Source organism: Melanotaenia boesemani, chromosome 12, assembly GCF_017639745.1.
Source record: "Melanotaenia boesemani isolate fMelBoe1 chromosome 12, fMelBoe1.pri, whole genome shotgun sequence".
NCBI classification, from domain to species: domain Eukaryota; kingdom Metazoa; phylum Chordata; class Actinopteri; order Atheriniformes; family Melanotaeniidae; genus Melanotaenia; species Melanotaenia boesemani.
In genome coordinates, this window is record NC_055693.1 from 1,208,941 (window position 1) to 1,230,829 (window position 21,889).

The 21,889-nt window shown below is 40.3% G+C and overlaps 1 protein-coding gene across 1 annotated transcript in view; it reads left to right on the forward strand.

The window, feature by feature from the left end:
- Window positions 1-21,889, forward strand: part of ttn.2 (titin, tandem duplicate 2) — a 253,726-nt gene that overhangs the window by 153,930 nt on the left and 77,907 nt on the right. Inside the window, 9 exon segments of the mRNA XM_042002074.1 lie at window positions 51-231; window positions 2,838-3,140; window positions 3,224-3,772; window positions 3,849-4,151; window positions 19,164-19,320; window positions 19,401-19,543; window positions 19,670-19,788; window positions 21,048-21,225; window positions 21,583-21,867. Coding sequence (XP_041858008.1) covers window positions 51-231; window positions 2,838-3,140; window positions 3,224-3,772; window positions 3,849-4,151; window positions 19,164-19,320; window positions 19,401-19,543; window positions 19,670-19,788; window positions 21,048-21,225; window positions 21,583-21,867 — 2,218 coding nt within the window.

Below are 21,889 nucleotides of genomic sequence, written 5' to 3' on the forward strand. Positions count from 1 at the left end.
GCTTTAGCTCTGAACGCTCGGGTCTGATGTTTGCTTTGTTTGGCGTGCAGCGGCGTGAGGCCGGCAGGAGGACGTACGTCAACATGATGTCCGGAGAGAAGAAGGTGAGCTGGACCGTCAAAGATCTCATCCCCAACGGAGAGTACTACTTCAGAGTCCAGGCCGTCAACAAGATCGGAGGAGGAGAGTTCATCGAGCTCCGCAACCCGGTCATCGCAGAGGACCAGAAACGTACGAACAAAACTACTTCCTGTTTACTATAAACAGGAAGGAAGGAATGAAAGGAGGGATGGCGTTACAGATGAGAGGAAGGAAGGATGAAGAGATTCAGCTTAATTCAGGGTTAACATCTCAGCGTGTTCGATACGGAGAATAAATAAGTTCAAAGTCCCCGGTGTAAATTATAGAAAGTTTAAATATTTTATTAACCACAAAGTTTGATTTATTTTTGTATATACATGTTTTACACTTTTGTGCTGTTTTTGTCTTAATATCGCCCCAGAGTGGACTGTGGGGAGTTTTATAACCTGGTATATATAATAAATTAGAACATTAATGCATTATGATTATTATTGATCTGTACAGGTTCATATAAAAAGACACACAAAGGTCCCGGCAGGAAAAAAAAGCATATGAATTAATATTTTATATTCCACTTTCTTTTATTCTGCTTTAGTCCCAATCAGAACAGCTGGGTTTTTATTTATCTATTTATTTACTATTTTTGTATAATGACACATTTTATTTTATTTTATTTTATTTTATTTTGTTTTATTTTATTTAGGATGCTTAGGTCCCTGCAGAAAAACTGCTTTAAGAATCATAATTTTTTTTTCCACTTTCAAACTTGAATCTTTTCACCAGCTTCGGTCCTAATCACAACTTTTAATAAAGGTAAAATAGTATCATAGAATAAAACTAAAAAATGTGAATTTTGCATAAAACTTAGTTTATTTTAGAAAATCAACTGTTCAGGTCTGGAGGGCCTGTGGCCAGTCCAGTCCAGCCCAGGAATCCTTGAACCAGGTTCTGGTTCTTGTGGCAGTGTGGGCAGGTGCCGAGTCCTGCTGGAAAATAAAGTCCACATCTCCACAAAGGAAGCATGAAGAGCTCTGAAACCTCCTGGCAGACGCTGCGTGGACTCTGGACTTAGTAAAGCTGGGTGGACCAGCACCAGAGGACACGGCTCCCACATCACCTTGAGTCTATATAATACATTAGTTCCCCGTTTAAATCGAATTACTGAAAGAAATTAAGTTTTGCCCAATATTTTAATTTTTGAGTTTCACCTGTATATAACGTTTTTTAATCATAAACTGAATTCGAATTCGGACTGAAGCTGGTGAAAAGATAATTATTATATATACAAATGTTATAAGGATTTTTTTAAATAAAAGATGTGATGAGAAGTTTTTAATAGAACCCAACCGATTGATCAGCTGGCCAATTATAACCTTTTCAAAATAAATGCCGACATATTCATAATTTATTCTTCGTTCATTATCTATACCGCTTAGTCCAGTTCAGGGTCTCAGGAAAGCTGGAGCCAATCTCAGCAATTTGCAGGCGAGAAGCAGGTTACACCTGGACAGGTCGCCAGGCATAAAATGTCAATGTTGTCGTTGCGGGGTTTGTCCACTAGATGGAGCTCTGACTCCATCCTCAGTCCTCACCGCTGTCAAAAACTACAGCAGTAGCTACAGCCAGGCAGCACTACAGCGGTGGGCGGAGCTTGCAGACAGGTACATTTATAACAACGTTTTGAGATTAAGAATAACGTAGCATGTCTCCTGTTTCCGTTTAACTCTGCCATGTGTCATGATAGTGACCAGTGCTTTGCGTCGGTCATGCTTTACATTAACGTTGCATTGCTAAAGTTGTGCTAGCCTAAATTACTCCTTGTCTGTTTATGCTAGCAGTAACATTGCTGTGGTTATGCCAGCCTAGCATAGCGTTAGCTAGCAGCTTAAAGCCAGTAAGTAACTGCAGAAATAAGGTTGGTGTAGAAAATAGAGTTCAGGACGAGGTTCATCCCTCCATCAGCTGCGTGTTGAGATGCGTTTCAGGAGGATGGATGTGAAGCAGAGAGGAGGGAAGTTAAAATGATGAACATTACTCTGTCTGCAGCTACGTCCTGATGTCCCTCCTAGTTTTACTGGTCAGAAAATGCTAGAACGGGACTCACTGTGGTGTTGTGGAGGAACATGAGTTCCAGATTATCTGGGACCATTACATGTTTAAAATGCAGCTCTGCTAAAGACGACACGTTTTAACATCTGAGAAAAATCTGTTTTTTTGTTTTTTTTTTTGGTTCATTTGTGTCTCGACTTCATAGCGTAGAAAATATTGGAGTAGAGAAAATGTGATTTAATGTTAACGGGCGTCAGAGGGCTGCATCAATAATGTAGCTTCACTCACTGTATGACTTCTATAGAAACACCTGTGGTCTAAAGATAAATTCATTAATAACCCTGGTAGCTCTGCTTATGCTCCATAGAAAGAAAAAATCACAATGCAAATAAAAAATAAAATAAATAAAAGTTTATTTTATCTATATATTTTTTAGATTAATCGGTTATCGGAATTTTTTCTGCCAAATATCGGAATCGTCATTGATCTTAAAAACAATCCGTATTGGTTGGGCTCTAGGTTTTAGCTTTGATCCAAACCCTTAACTTTTAGAGCTCATATTAGCAAAAACCTGAGCAGAACTAATAGTCAGATAGTCACATTATTATTATTATTATTTGAGTCTGAAATATTTCACGAGTTAGATTAAAAATAATCTCTAAAAATCTTCGTCCAGAAGAAACCTAAAACTCATCTTCTATTTCCAGATGCTCCCGACCCACCGGTGGATGTGGAGACCCACAACCCCACATCCAGCACCATCACTCTGACCTGGAAGCCTCCGATGTACGATGGCGGTGCCAAGATCATGGGCTACATCCTGGAGAAGCAGCAGAAGGGCGAGGACAAGTGGGAGAGGTGCAACGACTTCCTGGTTCCAGTCCTGTCCTACACCGTCAGAGGGCTGACGGAGGGGAAGAGCTACTCCTTCCGAGTCAAAGCTGAAAACGCTGCTGGTATCAGCGAACCATCGCGCAGCTCGCCATTTGTTAAGGCCTCCGACGCCATCGGTAAGGACAGAAAAACACACAACAGTTTCAGTTTCCTCCTCCGTCACATGGTTTGTTCATTTTCTGTTTCTCCACCATCTCAGATCCTCCGAAGGTGTTCCTGAGCGGCAGCCTGCAGTCCGGCCTCAGCGTGAAGCGAGGCTGCGAGATCTGCCTGGACGCCAACGTTTCCGGCTCGCCGTACCCCCAGATCACCTGGTACTGGAACAACCAGGTGATCCGGCCCGAGCCGCTCCGCAAGAGGCCGGACAAACCCCTGAAGAAGAAGACAGAGAAGGAGGAGGAGAAGAAGAAGGAGGAGGAGAAGAAGGAGGGAGAAGCAGAAAAGAAAGAGGAGAAAAAAGAGGGCGAGGAGAAGAAAGAGGGCGAGGAGAAGAAAGAGGGCGAGGAGAAAAAAGAGGGCGAGGAGAAGAAAGACGAGGACAAAGCGACGGAGGAGGCAGCTGCAGAGCCAGAGGTGGAGGAACCCGACTATCCCACCATTAACGAGCGTCTGACCATCGATAACAAACACAGGGGCGTGTCCTCCATCGTCATCAGGGACTCTGTCCGCCCCGATCACGGTGTCTACATGGTGAAGGTGGAGAACGACCACGGCATCGCCTCGGCAACATGCGAGGTCAACGTGCTCGGTAAGAAATCCAGAGAAAATCTGTGAGCTAACTTGTAGATTGATTAGAGCTGAGTCATGGTGGTGTCTGTCTGCAGATACTCCCGGTCCGCCCGTCAACTTCAGGTTTGAAGAGGTGAGGAAGAACTCCGTCATCTGTAAGTGGGATCCTCCTCTGGACGATGGTGGCAGCGAGATCCTGAACTACAACCTGGAGAAGAAGGACAACTCAAAGATAGAGTTTGGCTGGAGCAGTGTCACCTCCACACTGAGAGGATGCCGCTACCTGGTGCCCAAACTCATTGAGAAGAAGGAGTACATCTTCAGGGTTGTAGCAGAGAACAAGTTTGGTCCTGGTCAACCCTGCATCTCCAAACCGGTCATCGCCAAGAATCCTTTCGGTATGTTCATGTTTACGTATTTAGAAGCTCTTTAAATATTTTTACTGCTGTTATGTGTCCTTCGTTTGTTTTGTTAACCCTTAACCCTCCAGCAGGTCTCCCCGAGGTCCACCTCCTCCACCAGTGTGTAGCTCTGTGGGGTAAATGTGATGGATACCTACCCTTTAGTTGTTCGACAAAGTTTTCTATCCCGTCCAGGAGTATTAAAAGTTCCAGCTGCTACAGACTGGTTTATACTGGGATTAAAAGCTGATACAGACTGGTTTATACTGGGATTAAAAGCTGCTACAGACTGGTTTATACTGGGATTAAAAGCTGTTACAGACTGGTTTATACTGGGATTAAAAGCTGCTACAGACTGGTTTATACTGGGATTAAAAGCTGTTACAGACTGGTTTATACTGGGATTAAAAGCTGTTACACACTGGTTTATACTGGGATTAAAAGCTGCTACAGACTGGTTTATACTGGGATTAAAAGCTGTTACAGACTGGTTTATACTGGGATTAAAAGCTGCTACAGACTGGTTTATACTGGGATTAATAGCTGCTACAGACTGGTTTATACTGGGATTAAAAGCTGCTACACACTGGTTTATACTGGGATTAAAAACTGCTACAGACTGGTTTATACTGGGATTAAAATCTGCTACAGACTGGTTTATACTGGGATTAAAAGCTGTTACAGACTGGTTTATACTGGGATTAAAAGCTGCTACAGACTGGTTTATACTGGGATTAAAAGCTGCTACAGACTGGTTTATACTGGGATTAAAAGCTGCTACAGACTGGTTTATACTGGGATTAAAAGCTGCTACACACTGGTTTATACTGGGATTAAAAGCTGCTACAGACTGGTTTAAACTGGGATTAAAAGCTGTTACAGACTGGTTTATACTGGGATTAAAAGCTGCTACAGACTGGTTTATACTGGGATTAAAAGCTGCTACAGACTGGTTTATACTGGGAATAAAAACTGCTACAGACTGGTTTATACTGGGATTAAAAGCTGTTACAGACTGGTTTATACTGGGATTGAAAGCTGCTACAGACTGGTTTATACTGGGATTAAAAGCTGTTACAGACTGGTTTATACTGGGATTAAAAGCTTCTACAGACTGGTTTATACTGGGATTGAAAGCTGCTACAGACTGGTTTATACTGGGATTAAAAGCTGTTACAGACTGGTTTATACTGGGATTAAAAGCTGCTACAGACTGGTTTAAACTGGGATTAAAAGCTGTTACAGACTGGTTTATACTGGGATTAAAAGCTGCTACAGACTGGTTTATACTGGGATTAAAAGCTGCTACAGACTGGTTTATACTGGGATTAAAAGCTGCTACACACTGGTTTATACTGGGATTAAAAGCTGCTACAGACTGGTTTAAACTGGGATTAAAAGCTGCTACAGACTGGTTTATACTGGGATTAAAAGCTGCTACAGACTGGTTTATACTGGGATTAAAAGCTGCTACAGACTGGTTTAAACTGGGATTAAAAGCTGCTACAGACTGGTTTTTACTGGGATTAAAAGCTGCTACAGACTGGTTTATACTGGGAATAAAAACTGCTACAGACTGGTTTATACTGGGATTAAAAGCTTCTACAGACTGGTTTATACTGGGATTAAAAGCTGCTATACACTGGTTTATACTGGGATTGAAAGCTGCTACAGACTGGTTTATACAGGGATTAAAAGCTGTTACAGACTGGTTTATACTGGGATTAAAAGCTGTTACAGACTGGTTTATACTGGGATTAAAAGCTGCTACAGACTGGTTTATACTGGGATTAAAAGCTGCTACAGACTGGTTTATACTGGGATTAAAAGCTGTTACAGACTGGTTTATACTGGGATTAAAAGCTGTTACAGACTGGTTTATACTGGGATTAAAAGCTGTTACAGACTGGTTTATACTGGGATTAAAAGCTGCTACACACTGGTTTATACTGGGATTAAAAGCTGCTACAGACTGGTTTATACTGGGATTAAAAGCTGCTACAGACTGGTTTATACTGGGATTAAAAGCTGCTACAGACTGGTTTATACTGGGATTAAAAGCTGCTACAGACTGGTTTATACTGGGATTAAAAGGTGCTACAGACTGGTTTATACTGGGATTAAAAGCGGCTACAGACTGGTTTAGACTGGGATTAAAAGCTGCTACAGACTGGTTTATACTGGGATTAAAAGCTGTTACAGACTGGTTTATACTGGGAGTAAAAGCTGCTACAGACTGGTTTATACTGGGATTAAAAGCTGTTACAGACTGGTTTATACTGGGATTAAAAGCTGCTACAGACTGGTTTATACTGGGATTAAAAGCTGCTACAGACTGGTTTATACTGGGATTAAAAGCTGCTACAGACTGGTTTATACTGGGATTAAAAGCTGCTACAGACTGGTTTATACTGGGATTAAAAGCTGCTACAGACTGGTTTATACTGGGATTAAAAGCTGCTACAGACTGGTTTATACTGGGATTAAAAGCTGCTACAGACTGGTTTATACTGGGATTAAAAGCTGTTACAGACTGGTTTATACTGGGATTAAAAGCTGTTACAGACTGGTTTATACTGGGATTAAAAGCTGTTACAGACTGGTTTATACTGGGATTAAAAGCTTCTACAGACTGGTTTATACTGGGATTAAAAGCTGCTACAGACTGGTTTATACTGGGATTAAAAGCTGTTACAGACTGGTTTATACTGGGATTAAAAGCTGCTACAGACTGGTTTAAACTGGGATTAAAAGCTGTTACAGACTGGTTTATACTGGGATTAAAAGCTGCTACAGACTGGTTTATACTGGGATTAAAAGCTGCTACAGACTGGTTTATACTGGGATTAAAAGCTGCTACACACTGGTTTATACTGGGATTAAAAGCTGCTACAGACTGCTTTATACTGGGATTAAAAGCTGCTACAGACTGGTTTATACTGGGATTAAAAGCTGCTACAGACTGGTTTATACTGGGATTAAAAGCTGCTACAGACTGGCTTAAACTGGGATTAAAAGCTGCTACAGACTGGTTTTTACTGGGATTAAAAGCTGCTACAGACTGGTTTATACTGGGAATAAAAACTGCTACAGACTGGTTTATACTGGGATTAAAAGCTTCTACAGACTGGTTTATACTGGGATTAAAAGCTGCTACACACTGGTTTATACTGGGATTGAAAGCTGCTACAGACTGGTTTATACAGGGATTAAAAGCTGTTACAGACTGGTTTATACTGGGATTAAAAGCTGTTACAGACTGGTTTATACTGGGATTAAAAGCTGCTACAGACTGGTTTATACTGGGATTAAAAGCTGCTACAGACTGGTTTATACTGGGATTAAAAGCTGTTACAGACTGGTTTATACTGGGATTAAAAGCTGTTACAGACTGGTTTATACTGGGATTAAAAGCTGTTACAGACTGGTTTATACTGGGATTAAAAGCTGCTACACACTGGTTTATACTGGGATTAAAAGCTGCTACAGACTGGTTTATACTGGGATTAAAAGCTGTTACAGACTGGTTTATACTGGGATTAAAAGCTGTTACAGACTGGTTTATACTGGGATTAAAAGCTGCTACAGACTGGTTTATACTGGGATTAAAAGCTGTTACAGACTGGTTTATACTGGGATTAAAAGCTGCTACAGACTGGTTTATACTGGGATTAAAAGCTGCTACAGACTGGTTTATACTGGGATTAAAAGCTGCTACAGACTGGTTTATACTGGGATTAAAAGCTGCTACAGACTGGTTTATACTGGGATTAAAAGCTGCTACAGACTGGTTTATACTGGGATTAAAAGCTGCTACAGACTGGTTTATACTGGGATTAAAAGCTGTTACAGACTGGTTTATACTGGGATTAAAAGCTGCTACAGACTGGTTTATACTGGGATTAAAAGCTGCTACAGACTGGTTTATACTGGGATTAAAAGCTGCTACAGACTGGTTTATACTGGGATTAAAAGCTGTTACAGACTGGTTTATACTGGGATTGAAAGCTGCTACAGACTGGTTTATACTGGGATTGAAAGCTGCTACAGACTGGTTTATACTGGGATTAAAAGCTGTTACAGACTGGTTTATACTGGGATTAAAAGCTGCTACAGACTGGTTTATACTGGGATTAAAAGCTGCTACAGACTGGTTTATACTGGGATTAAAAGCTGCTACAGACTGGTTTATACTGGGATTAAAAGCTGCTACAGACTGGTTTATACTGGGATTAAAAGCTGCTACAGACTGGTTTATACTGGGATTAAAAGCTGTTACAGACTGGTTTATACTGGGATTAAAAGCTGCTACAGACTGGTTTATACTGGGATTAAAAGCTGTTACAGACTGGTTTATACTGGGATTAAAAGCTGTTACAGACTGGTTTATACTGGGATTAAAAGCTGTTACAGACTGGTTTATACTGGGATTAAAAGCTGCTACACACTGGTTTATACTGGGATTAAAAGCTGCTACAGACTGGTTTATACTGGGATTAAAAGCTGTTACAGACTGGTTTATACTGGGATTAAAAGCTGTTACAGACTGGTTTATACTGGGATTAAAAGCTGCTACAGACTGGTTTATACTGGGAATAAAAACTGCTACAGACTGGTTTATACTGGGATTAAAAGCTTCTACAGACTGGTTTATACTGGGATTAAAAGCTGCTACACACTGGTTTATACTGGGATTGAAAGCTGCTACAGACTGGTTTATACAGGGATTAAAAGCTGTTACAGACTGGTTTATACTGGGATTAAAAGCTGTTACAGACTGGTTTATACTGGGATTAAAAGCTGCTACAGACTGGTTTATACTGGGATTAAAAGCTGCTACAGACTGGTTTATACTGGGATTAAAAGCTGTTACAGACTGGTTTATACTGGGATTAAAAGCTGTTACAGACTGGTTTATACTGGGATTAAAAGCTGTTACAGACTGGTTTATACTGGGATTAAAAGCTGCTACACACTGGTTTATACTGGGATTAAAAGCTGCTACAGACTGGTTTATACTGGGATTAAAAGCTGTTACAGACTGGTTCATACTGGGATTAAAAGCTGTTACAGACTGGTTTATACTGGGATTAAAAGCTGCTACACACTGGTTTATACTGGGATTAAAAGCTGCTACACACTGGTTTATACTGGGATTAAAAGCTGCTACAGACTGGTTTATACTGGGATTAAAAGCTGCTACAGACTGGTTTATACTGGGATTAAAAGCGGCTACAGACTGGTTTAGACTGGGATTAAAAGCTGCTACAGACTGGTTTATACTGGGATTAAAAGCTGCTACAGACTGGTTTATACTGGGATTAAAAGCTGCTACAGACTGGTTTATACTGGGATTAAAAGCTGTTACAGACTGGTTTATACTGGGATTAAAAGCTGCTACAGACTGGTTTATACTGGGATTAAAAGCTGCTACAGACTGGTTTATACTGGGATTAAAAGCTGCTACAGACTGGTTTATACTGGGATTAAAAGCTGCTACAGACTGGTTTATACTGGGATTAAAAGCTGCTACAGACTGGTTTATACTGGGATTAAAAGCTGTTACAGACTGGTTTATACTGGGATTAAAAGCTGTTACAGACTGGTTTATACTGGGATTAAAAGCTGTTACAGACTGGTTTATACTGGGATTAAAAGCTTCTACAGACTGGTTTATACTGGGATTGAAAGCTGCTACAGACTGGTTTATACTGGGATTAAAAGCTGTTACAGACTGGTTTATACTGGGATTAAAAGCTGCTACAGACTGGTTTAAACTGGGATTAAAAGCTGTTACAGACTGGTTTATACTGGGATTAAAAGCTGCTACAGACTGGTTTATACTGGGATTAAAAGCTGCTACAGACTGGTTTATACTGGGATTAAAAGCTGCTACACACTGGTTTATACTGGGATTAAAAGCTGCTACAGACTGCTTTATACTGGGATTAAAAGCTGCTACAGACTGGTTTATACTGGGATTAAAAGCTGCTACATACTGGTTTATACTGGGATTAAAAGCTGCTACAGACTGGCTTAAACTGGGATTAAAAGCTGCTACAGACTGGTTTTTACTGGGATTAAAAGCTGCTACAGACTGGTTTATACTGGGAATAAAAACTGCTACAGACTGGTTTATACTGGGATTAAAAGCTTCTACAGACTGGTTTATACTGGGATTAAAAGCTGCTACACACTGGTTTATACTGGGATTGAAAGCTGCTACAGACTGGTTTATACAGGGATTAAAAGCTGTTACAGACTGGTTTATACTGGGATTAAAAGCTGTTACAGACTGGTTTATACTGGGATTAAAAGCTGCTACAGACTGGTTTATACTGGGATTAAAAGCTGCTACAGACTGGTTTATACTGGGATTAAAAGCTGTTACAGACTGGTTTATACTGGGATTAAAAGCTGTTACAGACTGGTTTATACTGGGATTAAAAGCTGTTACAGACTGGTTTATACTGGGATTAAAAGCTGCTACACACTGGTTTATACTGGGATTAAAAGCTGCTACAGACTGGTTTATACTGGGATTAAAAGCTGTTACAGACTGGTTTATACTGGGATTAAAAGCTGTTACAGACTGGTTTATACTGGGATTAAAAGCTGCTACAGACTGGTTTATACTGGGATTAAAAGCGGCTACAGACTGGTTTATACTGGGATTAAAAGCGGCTACAGACTGGTTTAGACTGGGATTAAAAGCTGCTACAGACTGGTTTATACTGGGATTAAAAGCTGCTACAGACTGGTTTATACTGGGATTAAAAGCTGCTACAGACTGGTTTATACTGGGATTAAAAGCTGTTACAGACTGGTTTATACTGGGATTAAAAGCTGCTACAGACTGGTTTATACTGGGATTAAAAGCTGCTACAGACTGGTTTATACTGGGATTAAAAGCTGCTACAGACTGGTTTATACTGGGATTAAAAGCTGCTACAGACTGGTTTATACTGGGATTAAAAGCTGCTACAGACTGGTTTATACTGGGATTAAAAGCTGCTACAGACTGGTTTATACTGGGATTAAAAGCTGTTACAGACTGGTTTATACTGGGATTAAAAGCTGTTACAGACTGGTTTATACTGGGATTAAAAGCTGTTACAGACTGGTTTATACTGGGATTAAAAGCTTCTACAGACTGGTTTATACTGGGATTGAAAGCTGCTACAGACTGGTTTATACTGGGATTAAAAGCTGTTACAGACTGGTTTATACTGGGATTAAAAGCTGCTACAGACTGGTTTAAACTGGGATTAAAAGCTGTTACAGACTGGTTTATACTGGGATTAAAAGCTGCTACAGACTGGTTTATACTGGGATTAAAAGCTGCTACAGACTGGTTTATACTGGGATTAAAAGCTGCTACACACTGGTTTATACTGGGATTAAAAGCTGCTACAGACTGCTTTATACTGGGATTAAAAGCTGCTACAGACTGGTTTATACTGGGATTAAAAGCTGCTACAGACTGGTTTATACTGGGATTAAAAGCTGCTACAGACTGGCTTAAACTGGGATTAAAAGTTGCTACAGACTGGTTTTTACTGGGATTAAAAGCTGCTACAGACTGGTTTATACTGGGAATAAAAACTGCTACAGACTGGTTTATACTGGGATTAAAAGCTTCTACAGACTGGTTTATACTGGGATTAAAAGCTGCTACACACTGGTTTATACTGGGATTGAAAGCTGCTACAGACTGGTTTATACAGGGATTAAAAGCTGTTACAGACTGGTTTATACTGGGATTAAAAGCTGTTACAGACTGGTTTATACTGGGATTAAAAGCTGCTACAGACTGGTTTATACTGGGATTAAAAGCTGCTACAGACTGGTTTATACTGGGATTAAAAGCTGTTACAGACTGGTTTATACTGGGATTAAAAGCTGTTACAGACTGGTTTATACTGGGATTAAAAGCTGTTACAGACTGGTTTATACTGGGATTAAAAGCTGCTACACACTGGTTTATACTGGGATTAAAAGCTGCTACAGACTGGTTTATACTGGGATTAAAAGCTGTTACAGACTGGTTTATACTGGGATTAAAAGCTGTTACAGACTGGTTTATACTGGGATTGAAAGCTGCTACAGACTGGTTTATACAGGGATTAAAAGCTGTTACAGACTGGTTTATACTGGGATTAAAAGCTGTTACAGACTGGTTTATACTGGGATTAAAAGCTGCTACAGACTGGTTTATACTGGGATTAAAAGCTGCTACAGACTGGTTTATACTGGGATTAAAAGCTGCTACACACTGGTTTATACTGGGATTGAAAGCTGCTACAGACTGGTTTATACAGGGATTAAAAGCTGTTACAGACTGGTTTATACTGGGATTAAAAGCTGTTACAGACTGGTTTATACTGGGATTAAAAGCTGCTACAGACTGGTTTATACTGGGATTAAAAGCTGCTACAGACTGGTTTATACTGGGATTAAAAGCTGTTACAGACTGGTTTATACTGGGATTAAAAGCTGTTACAGACTGGTTTATACTGGGATTAAAAGCTGTTACAGACTGGTTTATACTGGGATTAAAAGCTGCTACACACTGGTTTATACTGGGATTAAAAGCTGCTACAGACTGGTTTATACTGGGATTAAACGCTGTTACAGACTGGTTCATACTGGGATTAAAAGCTGTTACAGACTGGTTTATACTGGGATTAAAAGCTGCTACACACTGGTTTATACTGGGATTAAAAGCTGCTACACACTGGTTTATACTGGGATTAAAAGCTGCTACAGACTGGTTTATACTGGGATTAAAAGCTGCTACAGACTGGTTTATACTGGGATTAAAAGCTGTTACAGACTGGTTTATACTGGGATTAAAAGCTGCTACAGACTGGTTTATACTGGGATTAAAAGCTGCTACAGACTGGTTTATACTGGGATTAAAAGCTGCTACAGACTGGTTTATACTGGGATTAAAAGCTGCTACAGACTGGTTTATACTGGGATTAAAAGCTGCTACAGACTGGTTTATACTGGGATTAAAAGCTGTTACAGACTGGTTTATACTGGGATTAAAAGCTGCTACAGACTGGTTTATACTGGGATTAAAAGCTGCTACAGACTGGTTTATACTGGGATTAAAAGCTGCTACAGACTGGTTTATACTGGGATTAAAAGCTGCTACAGACTGGTTTATACTGGGATTAAAAGCTGCTACAGACTGGTTTATACTGGGATTAAAAGCTGCTACAGACTGGTTTATACTGGGATTAAAAGCTGTTACAGACTGGTTTATACTGGGATTAAAAGCTGTTACAGACTGGTTTATACTGGGATTAAAAGCTGTTACAGACTGGTTTATACTGGGATTAAAAGCTTCTACAGACTGGTTTATACTGGGATTGAAAGCTGCTACAGACTGGTTTATACTGGGATTAAAAGCTGTTACAGACTGGTTTATACTGGGATTAAAAGCTGCTACAGACTGGTTTAAACTGGGATTAAAAGCTGTTACAGACTGGTTTATACTGGGATTAAAAGCTGCTACAGACTGGTTTATACTGGGATTAAAAGCTGCTACAGACTGGTTTATACTGGGATTAAAAGCTGTTACAGACTGGTTCATACTGGGATTAAAAGCTGTTACAGACTGGTTTATACTGGGATTAAAAGCTGCTACACACTGGTTTATACTGGGATTAAAAGCTGCTACACACTGGTTTATACTGGGATTAAAAGCTGCTACAGACTGGTTTATACTGGGATTAAAAGCTGTTACAGACTGGTTTATACTGGGATTAAAAGCTGCTACAGACTGGTTTATACTGGGATTAAAAGCTGCTACAGACTGGTTTATACTGGGATTAAAAGCTGCTACACACTGGTTTATACTGGGATTAAAAGCTGCTACAGACTGGTTTATACTGGGATTAAAAGCTGCTACAGACTGGTTTATACTGGGATTAAAAGCTGTTACAGACTGGTTTATACTGGGATTAAAAGCTGCTACAGACTGGTTTATACTGGGATTAAAAGCTGCTACAGACTGGTTTATACTGGGATTAAAAGCTGCTACAGACTGGTTTATACTGGGATTAAAAGCTGCTACAGACTGGTTTATACTGGGATTAAAAGCTGCTACAGACTGGTTTATACTGGGATTAAAAGCTGTTACAGACTGGTTTATACTGGGATTAAAAGCTGTTACAGACTGGTTTATACTGGGATTAAAAGCTGTTACAGACTGGTTTATACTGGGATTAAAAGCTTCTACAGACTGGTTTATACTGGGATTGAAAGCTGCTACAGACTGGTTTATACTGGGATTAAAAGCTGTTACAGACTGGTTTATACTGGGATTAAAAGCTGCTACAGACTGGTTTAAACTGGGATTAAAAGCTGTTACAGACTGGTTTATACTGGGATTAAAAGCTGCTACAGACTGGTTTATACTGGGATTAAAAGCTGCTACAGACTGGTTTATACTGGGATTAAAAGCTGCTACACACTGGTTTATACTGGGATTAAAAGCTGCTACAGACTGGTTTAAACTGGGATTAAAAGCTGCTACAGACTGGTTTATACTGGGATTAAAAGCTGCTACAGACTGGTTTATACTGGGATTAAAAGCTTCTACAGACTGGTTTATACTGGGATTAAAAGCTGCTACACACTGGTTTATACTGGGATTGAAAGCTGCTACAGACTGGTTTATACAGGGATTAAAAGCTGTTACAGACTGGTTTATACTGGGATTAAAAGCTGTTACAGACTGGTTTATACTGGGATTAAAAGCTGCTACAGACTGGTTTATACTGGGAATAAAAACTGCTACAGACTGGTTTATACTGGTATTAAAAGCTTCTACAGACTGGTTTATACTGGGATTAAAAGCTGCTACACACTGGTTTATACTGGGATTGAAAGCTGCTACAGACTGGTTTATACAGGGATTAAAAGCTGTTACAGACTGGTTTATACTGGGATTAAAAGCTGTTACAGACTGGTTTATACTGGGATTAAAAGCTGCTACAGACTGGTTTATACTGGGATTAAAAGCTGCTACAGACTGGTTTATACTGGGATTAAAAGCTGCTACAGACTGGTTTATACTGGGATTAAAAGCTGTTACAGACTGGTTTATACTGGGATTAAAAGCTGTTACAGACTGGTTTATACTGGGATTAAAAGCTGTTACAGACTGGTTTATACTGGGATTAAAAGCTGCTACACACTGGTTCATACTGGGATTAAAAGCTGCTACAGACTGGTTTATACTGGGATTAAAAGCTGTTACAGACTGGTTTATACTGGGATTAAAAGCTGTTACAGACTGGTTTATACTGGGATTAAAAGCTGCTACAGACTGGTTTATACTGGGATTAAAAGCTGCTACAGACTGGTTTATACTGGGATTAAAAGCTGCTACAGACTGGTTTATACTGGGATTAAAAGCTGCTACAGACTGGTTTATACTGGGATTAAAAGCTGCTACAGACTGGTTTATACTGGGATTAAAAGCTGCTACAGACTGGTTTATACTGGGATTAAAAGCTGCTACAGACTGGTTTATACTGGGATTAAAAGCTGCTACAGACTGGTTTATACTGGGATTAAAAGCTGTTACAGACTGGTTTATACTGGGATTAAAAGCTGCTACAGACTGGTTTATACTGGGATTAAAAGCTGCTACAGACTGGTTTATACTGGGATTAAAAGCTGCTACAGACTGGTTTATACTGGGATTAAAAGCTGCTACAGACTGGTTTATACTGGGATTAAAAGCTGCTACAGACTGGTTTATACTGGGATTAAAAGCTGCTACAGACTGGTTTATACTGGGATTAAAAGCTGTTACAGACTGGTTTATACTGGGATTAAAAGCTGTTACAGACTGGTTTATACTGGGATTAAAAGCTGTTACAGACTGGTTTATACTGGGATTAAAAGCTGTTACAGACTGGTTTATACTGGGATTAAAAGCTGCTACAGACTGGTTTAAACTGGGATTAAAAGCTGTTACAGACTGGTTTATACTGGGATTAAAAGCTGCTACAGACTGGTTTATACTGGGATTAAAAGCTGCTACAGACTGGTTTATACTGGGATTAAAAGCTGCTACACACTGGTTTATACTGGGATTAAAAGCTGCTACAGACTGGTTTAAACTGGGATTAAAAGCTGCTACAGACTGGTTTATACTGGGATTAAAAGCTGCTACAGACTGGTTTATACTGGGATTAAAAGCTGCTACAGACTGGTTTAAACTGGGATTAAAAGCTGCTACAGACTGGTTTTTACTGGGATTAAAAGCTGCTACAGACTGGTTTATACTGGGAATAAAAACTGCTACAGACTGGTTTATACTGGGATTAAAAGCTTCTACAGACTGGTTTATACTGGGATTAAAAGCTGCTACAGACTGGTTTAAACTGGGATTAAAAGCTGTTACAGACTGGTTTATACTGGGATTAAAAGCTGCTACAGACTGGTTTATACTGGGATTAAAAGCTGCTACAGACTGGTTTATACTGGGATTAAAAGCTGCTACACACTGGTTTATACTGGGATTAAAAGCTGCTACAGACTGGTTTAAACTGGGATTAAAAGCTGCTACAGACTGGTTTATACTGGGATTAAAAGCTGCTACAGACTGGTTTATACTGGGATTAAAAGCTGCTACAGACTGGTTTAAACTGGGATTAAAAGCTGCTACAGACTGGTTTTTACTGGGATTAAAAGCTGCTACAGACTGGTTTATACTGGGAATAAAAACTGCTACAGACTGGTTTATACTGGGATTAAAAGCTTCTACAGACTGGTTTATACTGGGATTAAAAGCTGCTACACACTGGTTTATACTGGGATTGAAAGCTGCTACAGACTGGTTTATACAGGGATTAAAAGCTGTTACAGACTGGTTTATACTGGGATTAAAAGCTGTTACAGACTGGTTTATACTGGGATTAAAAGCTGCTACAGACTGGTTTATACTGGGAATAAAAACTGCTACAGACTGGTTTATACTGGGATTAAAAGCTGCTACAGACTGGTTTATACTGGGATTAAAAGCTGCTACACACTGGTTTATACTGGGATTGAAAGCTGCTACAGACTGGTTTATACAGGGATTAAAAGCTGTTACAGACTGGTTTATACTGGGATTAAAAGCTGTTACAGACTGGTTTATACTGGGATTAAAAGCTGCTACAGACTGGTTTATACTGGGATTAAAAGCTGCTACAGACTGGTTTATACTGGGATTAAAAGCTGTTACAGACTGGTTTATACTGGGATTAAAAGCTGTTACAGACTGGTTTATACTGGGATTAAAAGCTGTTACAGACTGGTTTATACTGGGATTAAAAGCTGCTACACACTGGTTTATACTGGGATTAAAAGCTGCTACAGACTGGTTTATACTGGGATTAAAAGCTGTTACAGACTGGTTTATACTGGGATTAAAAGCTGTTACAGACTGGTTTATACTGGGATTAAAAGCTGCTACACACTGGTTTATACTGGGATTAAAAGCTGCTACACACTGGTTTATACTGGGATTAAAAGCTGCTACAGACTGGTTTATACTGGGATTAAAAGCTGCTACAGAATGGTTTATACTGGGATTAAAAGCTGTTACAGACTGGTTTATACTGGGATTAAAAGCTGCTACAGACTGGTTTATACTGGGATTAAAAGCTGCTACAGACTGGTTTATACTGGGATTAAAAGCTGCTACAGACTGGTTTATACTGGGATTAAAAAGCTGTTACAGACTGGTTTATACTGGGATTAAAAGCTGCTACAGACTGGTTTATACTGGGATTAAAAGCTGCTACAGACTGGTTTATACTGGGATTAAAAGCTGCTACAGACTGGTTTATACTGGGATTAAAAGCTGCTACAGACTGGTTTATACTGGGATTAAAAGCTGTTACAGACTGGTTTATACTGGGATTAAAAGCTGTTACAGACTGGTTTATACTGGGATTAAAAGCTGTTACAGACTGGTTTATACTGGGATTAAAAGCTGTTACAGACTGGTTTATACTGGGATTAAAAGCTGCTACAGACTGGTTTATACTGGGATTAAAAGCTGCTACAGACTGGTTTATACTGGGATTAAAAGCTGCTACAGACTGGTTTATACTGGGATTAAAAGCTGTTACAGACTGGTTTATACTGGGATTAAAAGCTGTTACAGACTGGTTTATACTGGGATTAAAAGCTGTTACAGACTGGTTTATACTGGGATTAAAAGCTTCTACAGACTGGTTTATACTGGGATTGAAAGCTGCTACAGACTGGTTTATACTGGGATTAAAAGCTGTTACAGACTGGTTTATACTGGGATTAAAAGCTGCTACAGACTGGTTTAAACTGGGATTAAAAAGCTTTTACAGACTGGTTTATACTGGGATTAAAAGCTGCTACAGACTGGTTTTATACTGGGATTAAAAGCTGCTACAGACTGGTTTATACTGGGATTAAAAGCTGCTACACACTGGTTTATACTGGGATTAAAAGCTGCTACAGAATGGTTTAAACTGGGATTAAAAGCTGCTACAGACTGGTTTATACTGGGATTAAAAGCTGCTACAGACTGGTTTATACTGGGATTAAAAGCTGCTACAGACTGGTTTAAACTGGGATTAAAAGCTGCTACAGACTGGTTTTTACTGGGATTAAAAGCTGCTACAGACTGGTTTATACTGGGAATAAAAACTGCTACAGACTGGTTTATACTGGGATTAAAAGCTTCTACAGACTGGTTTATACTGGGATTAAAAGCTGCTACACACTGGTTTATACTGGGATTGAAAGCTGCTACAGACTGGTTTATACAGGGATTAAAAGCTGTTACAGACTGGTTTATACTGGGATTAAAAGCTGTTACAGACTGGTTTATACTGGGATTAAAAGCTGCTACAGACTGATGATTGTAACTTTATACATAAGGTACAGTTAAACAGGACGACACCATGACACCTGACCTACTCAGTGCTTTCCGTTGTCCCGTCTCGTCTACAGAACCTCCTGAAACTCCCGAAAAGCCTCAGATTGAGGACATCACAGCCAGCAGCATGCTGGTCACCTGGAATGAACCAAACGACAACGGGAACCCTATCCTGGGATACTGGGTGGAACGTCGTGAGATCAACAGCTCTCATTGGGCACGTGTCAACAGGTAAGCAACAAACAAAACAGCTGATTTCATATCGTTTGTACAAACACGTGTCTGACGGTCTCATCGGTCCTGATCTGCAGGAACCTCGTCCCAGACACTGAGCTGAATGTTGAGGGGCTGCTGGAGGGGCTGACTTACATCTTCAGGGTGGCGGCCGAAAACCAGGCCGGGCCTGGAAAGTTCAGCATCCCCTCAGAGCCCAAGACGGCCCAGGCCCCGATCTGTACGTAAACCAGAATGGGTCCTCTAATCAGCATTTAGATATCAGGATCACGTTTGTCAGGTTACTCCAGATTTAAAAATCTGCTTTTCCAAAGACTTCAGTGTGTTTTTAACTGTCACCATTCAGTGCCTCCTGGACCTCCGGTTGCCCGAGTGGCGGAGACCACCGACCACTCCATCGATGTGGAGTGGGATCCACCTGCTGACAACGGTGGCGGGGAGATTCTGGGATACCACGTGGATAAGGTCAGAGTACCTTGTTAACTCCGAGCTCATTCTGTCTCCTTGTAGCTGCTCATCTTGAAACCGGTAATAATTTTAGTCCAGCCCAGTGATGTTTTTGGCAGCATCGCAGTTTTAGTCTTCATGATGAAAATGTTTATTAATTTAAGTCCCATTTTAGTCATTTCTAAGTTTGATAGTTTTAGTCAATGAAAATTCATAAAGGTTTTAATGTAGTTTTATTCAAATAAAAAAAAAGTCTTTTAACAAATGAATTTAGGTCAATAATACGAATTAAAAAGTGGAATCAAGGTTGACAGGTTATAACAAGTAATTAATAAAACAAGTTAACCTTAAAGCTTTTACATAATAACCAGATCCTTTACCAGACTGAAAGCTTTAGCCGAGACTTTCCCATCAACAGGGATGAAATGCTGCCGTGTTACTTAACTGCTGCTGGACAGAAACTTTTATTTCTATATTTCACCTTTTTTCATGAACTGATGCCCGACTTCATCATACAAACACGTCACACAAGAAAACAGCAGATCTATAAGTTTAACATAGAGCAACACATTGTGTTTGGTTATTTTCATCAATAATAACTAAATTAAAAGGAAAGTTTTTAGACTCCAAAAGTTTCCAACCAACAGCAGATACTTTCTGATCTACTTAGAATGATGCTTTACACAGATAAAGTTCTAACTGTGGAATCAGTTACTCCTAAAAAGCAAAGAGCAACAACATCCTGACTTTGGTAACTGTGGCTTTATTTCTGAGACTTTTCTGAACTCCACCCTGAACACACACATGTCCAAAATATGAGCAAAGGATGAAGAACACATGCTGAACGTGACCTGGTCTGCCAGTGGAATGATGATGGATTATAGTTAAAATATGTCCATATATCGTTTCATCGCTTCCACCAAACCCCTTCGTCCACGCTGCCGCCATGATTCATCTATGAATGAATTAACTGCACGTCTGGTGGTGGGCGTGGCCAAGGTGCAGCAGCATTACTGACAGATCGCGCTCACAATAGGCAGAAATGTCGTGTTTTTAATGTCGGACAATCAACCCTTTAACATTTTCGTCTCATAACGTCTCGTCAACAAACTCTCACAAACATCTCATCATGATGTCGTCATGTGAGTCATGTTTAGCTCGTCCCTGTCTCGTTATCGTCATGAAAAAAAGGTTCATCAACTAAATAAATTTGTCATTGCTGATGAAAACAACACTGGTCCAGTCTGAAATTTTTTAATGTTCTGGTGGTTCTTCAGGTCATTGCTGGGACCAAGGACTGGTCCAGATCAACAGAACGTCCCTGGAAGACCCGTGCTTTTACTGTCTATGGAGTCCGTGAAGGAGCGAAATACATGGTCAGGGTCATCGCCTGCAACGCTGCAGGAGAGGGAACGCCTGGATTCACTGAGTCGGTGTTCGTCCGGAATCCTGCAGGTCAGCAGACCAGAACCTCAACCCACATCCAATCCAGTCCAACATAACCCAACTAACCCAACCCAAACACACCTGATTCAAACACTCGAAACCCGACCCAACCTATACCCACCTAAACCAAACCTAACCCGACATAAAACCCACCTAATCCACCCCAACCCAACCCAAACCCACCTGATTCAACCCACTTCAAACCCAACCCAACCCACCTCAACCCAATCCAATCCAAACCCAATCCAACCTAACACAGCCTAACTCGAGAACATGTCCCATTTGGTCAAATGTTGGTTATTTCACTGTTTACATGTCTAATTGTTATATATATCATTCCCTTTTTATTCTGGTTGCTGTCCACAGAGGTGCCAGTGATCGAACTGGACCTATCTGTGAAGAATGGGGTTATCATCAGAGCTGGAGAAAACCTCCGCTTACCTGCTACAGTCACAGGTAAACCCTACCCGTCCATTACCTGGACTAAGGATGACGGTAAACCTGACAAAGACCGTGTGGAGATCCTCAGTGAGGGCAACGATAGCATCATCTCAATCAAGAGCGTCCAAAGGAAGGACTGCGGCAAATACCAGATCTCAGCTTGCAACCCCAGCGGCACCAAGGCTGCTTGGACCAGAGTGGAAGTAATGGGTGAGTGAAGAATCCAGCAAGC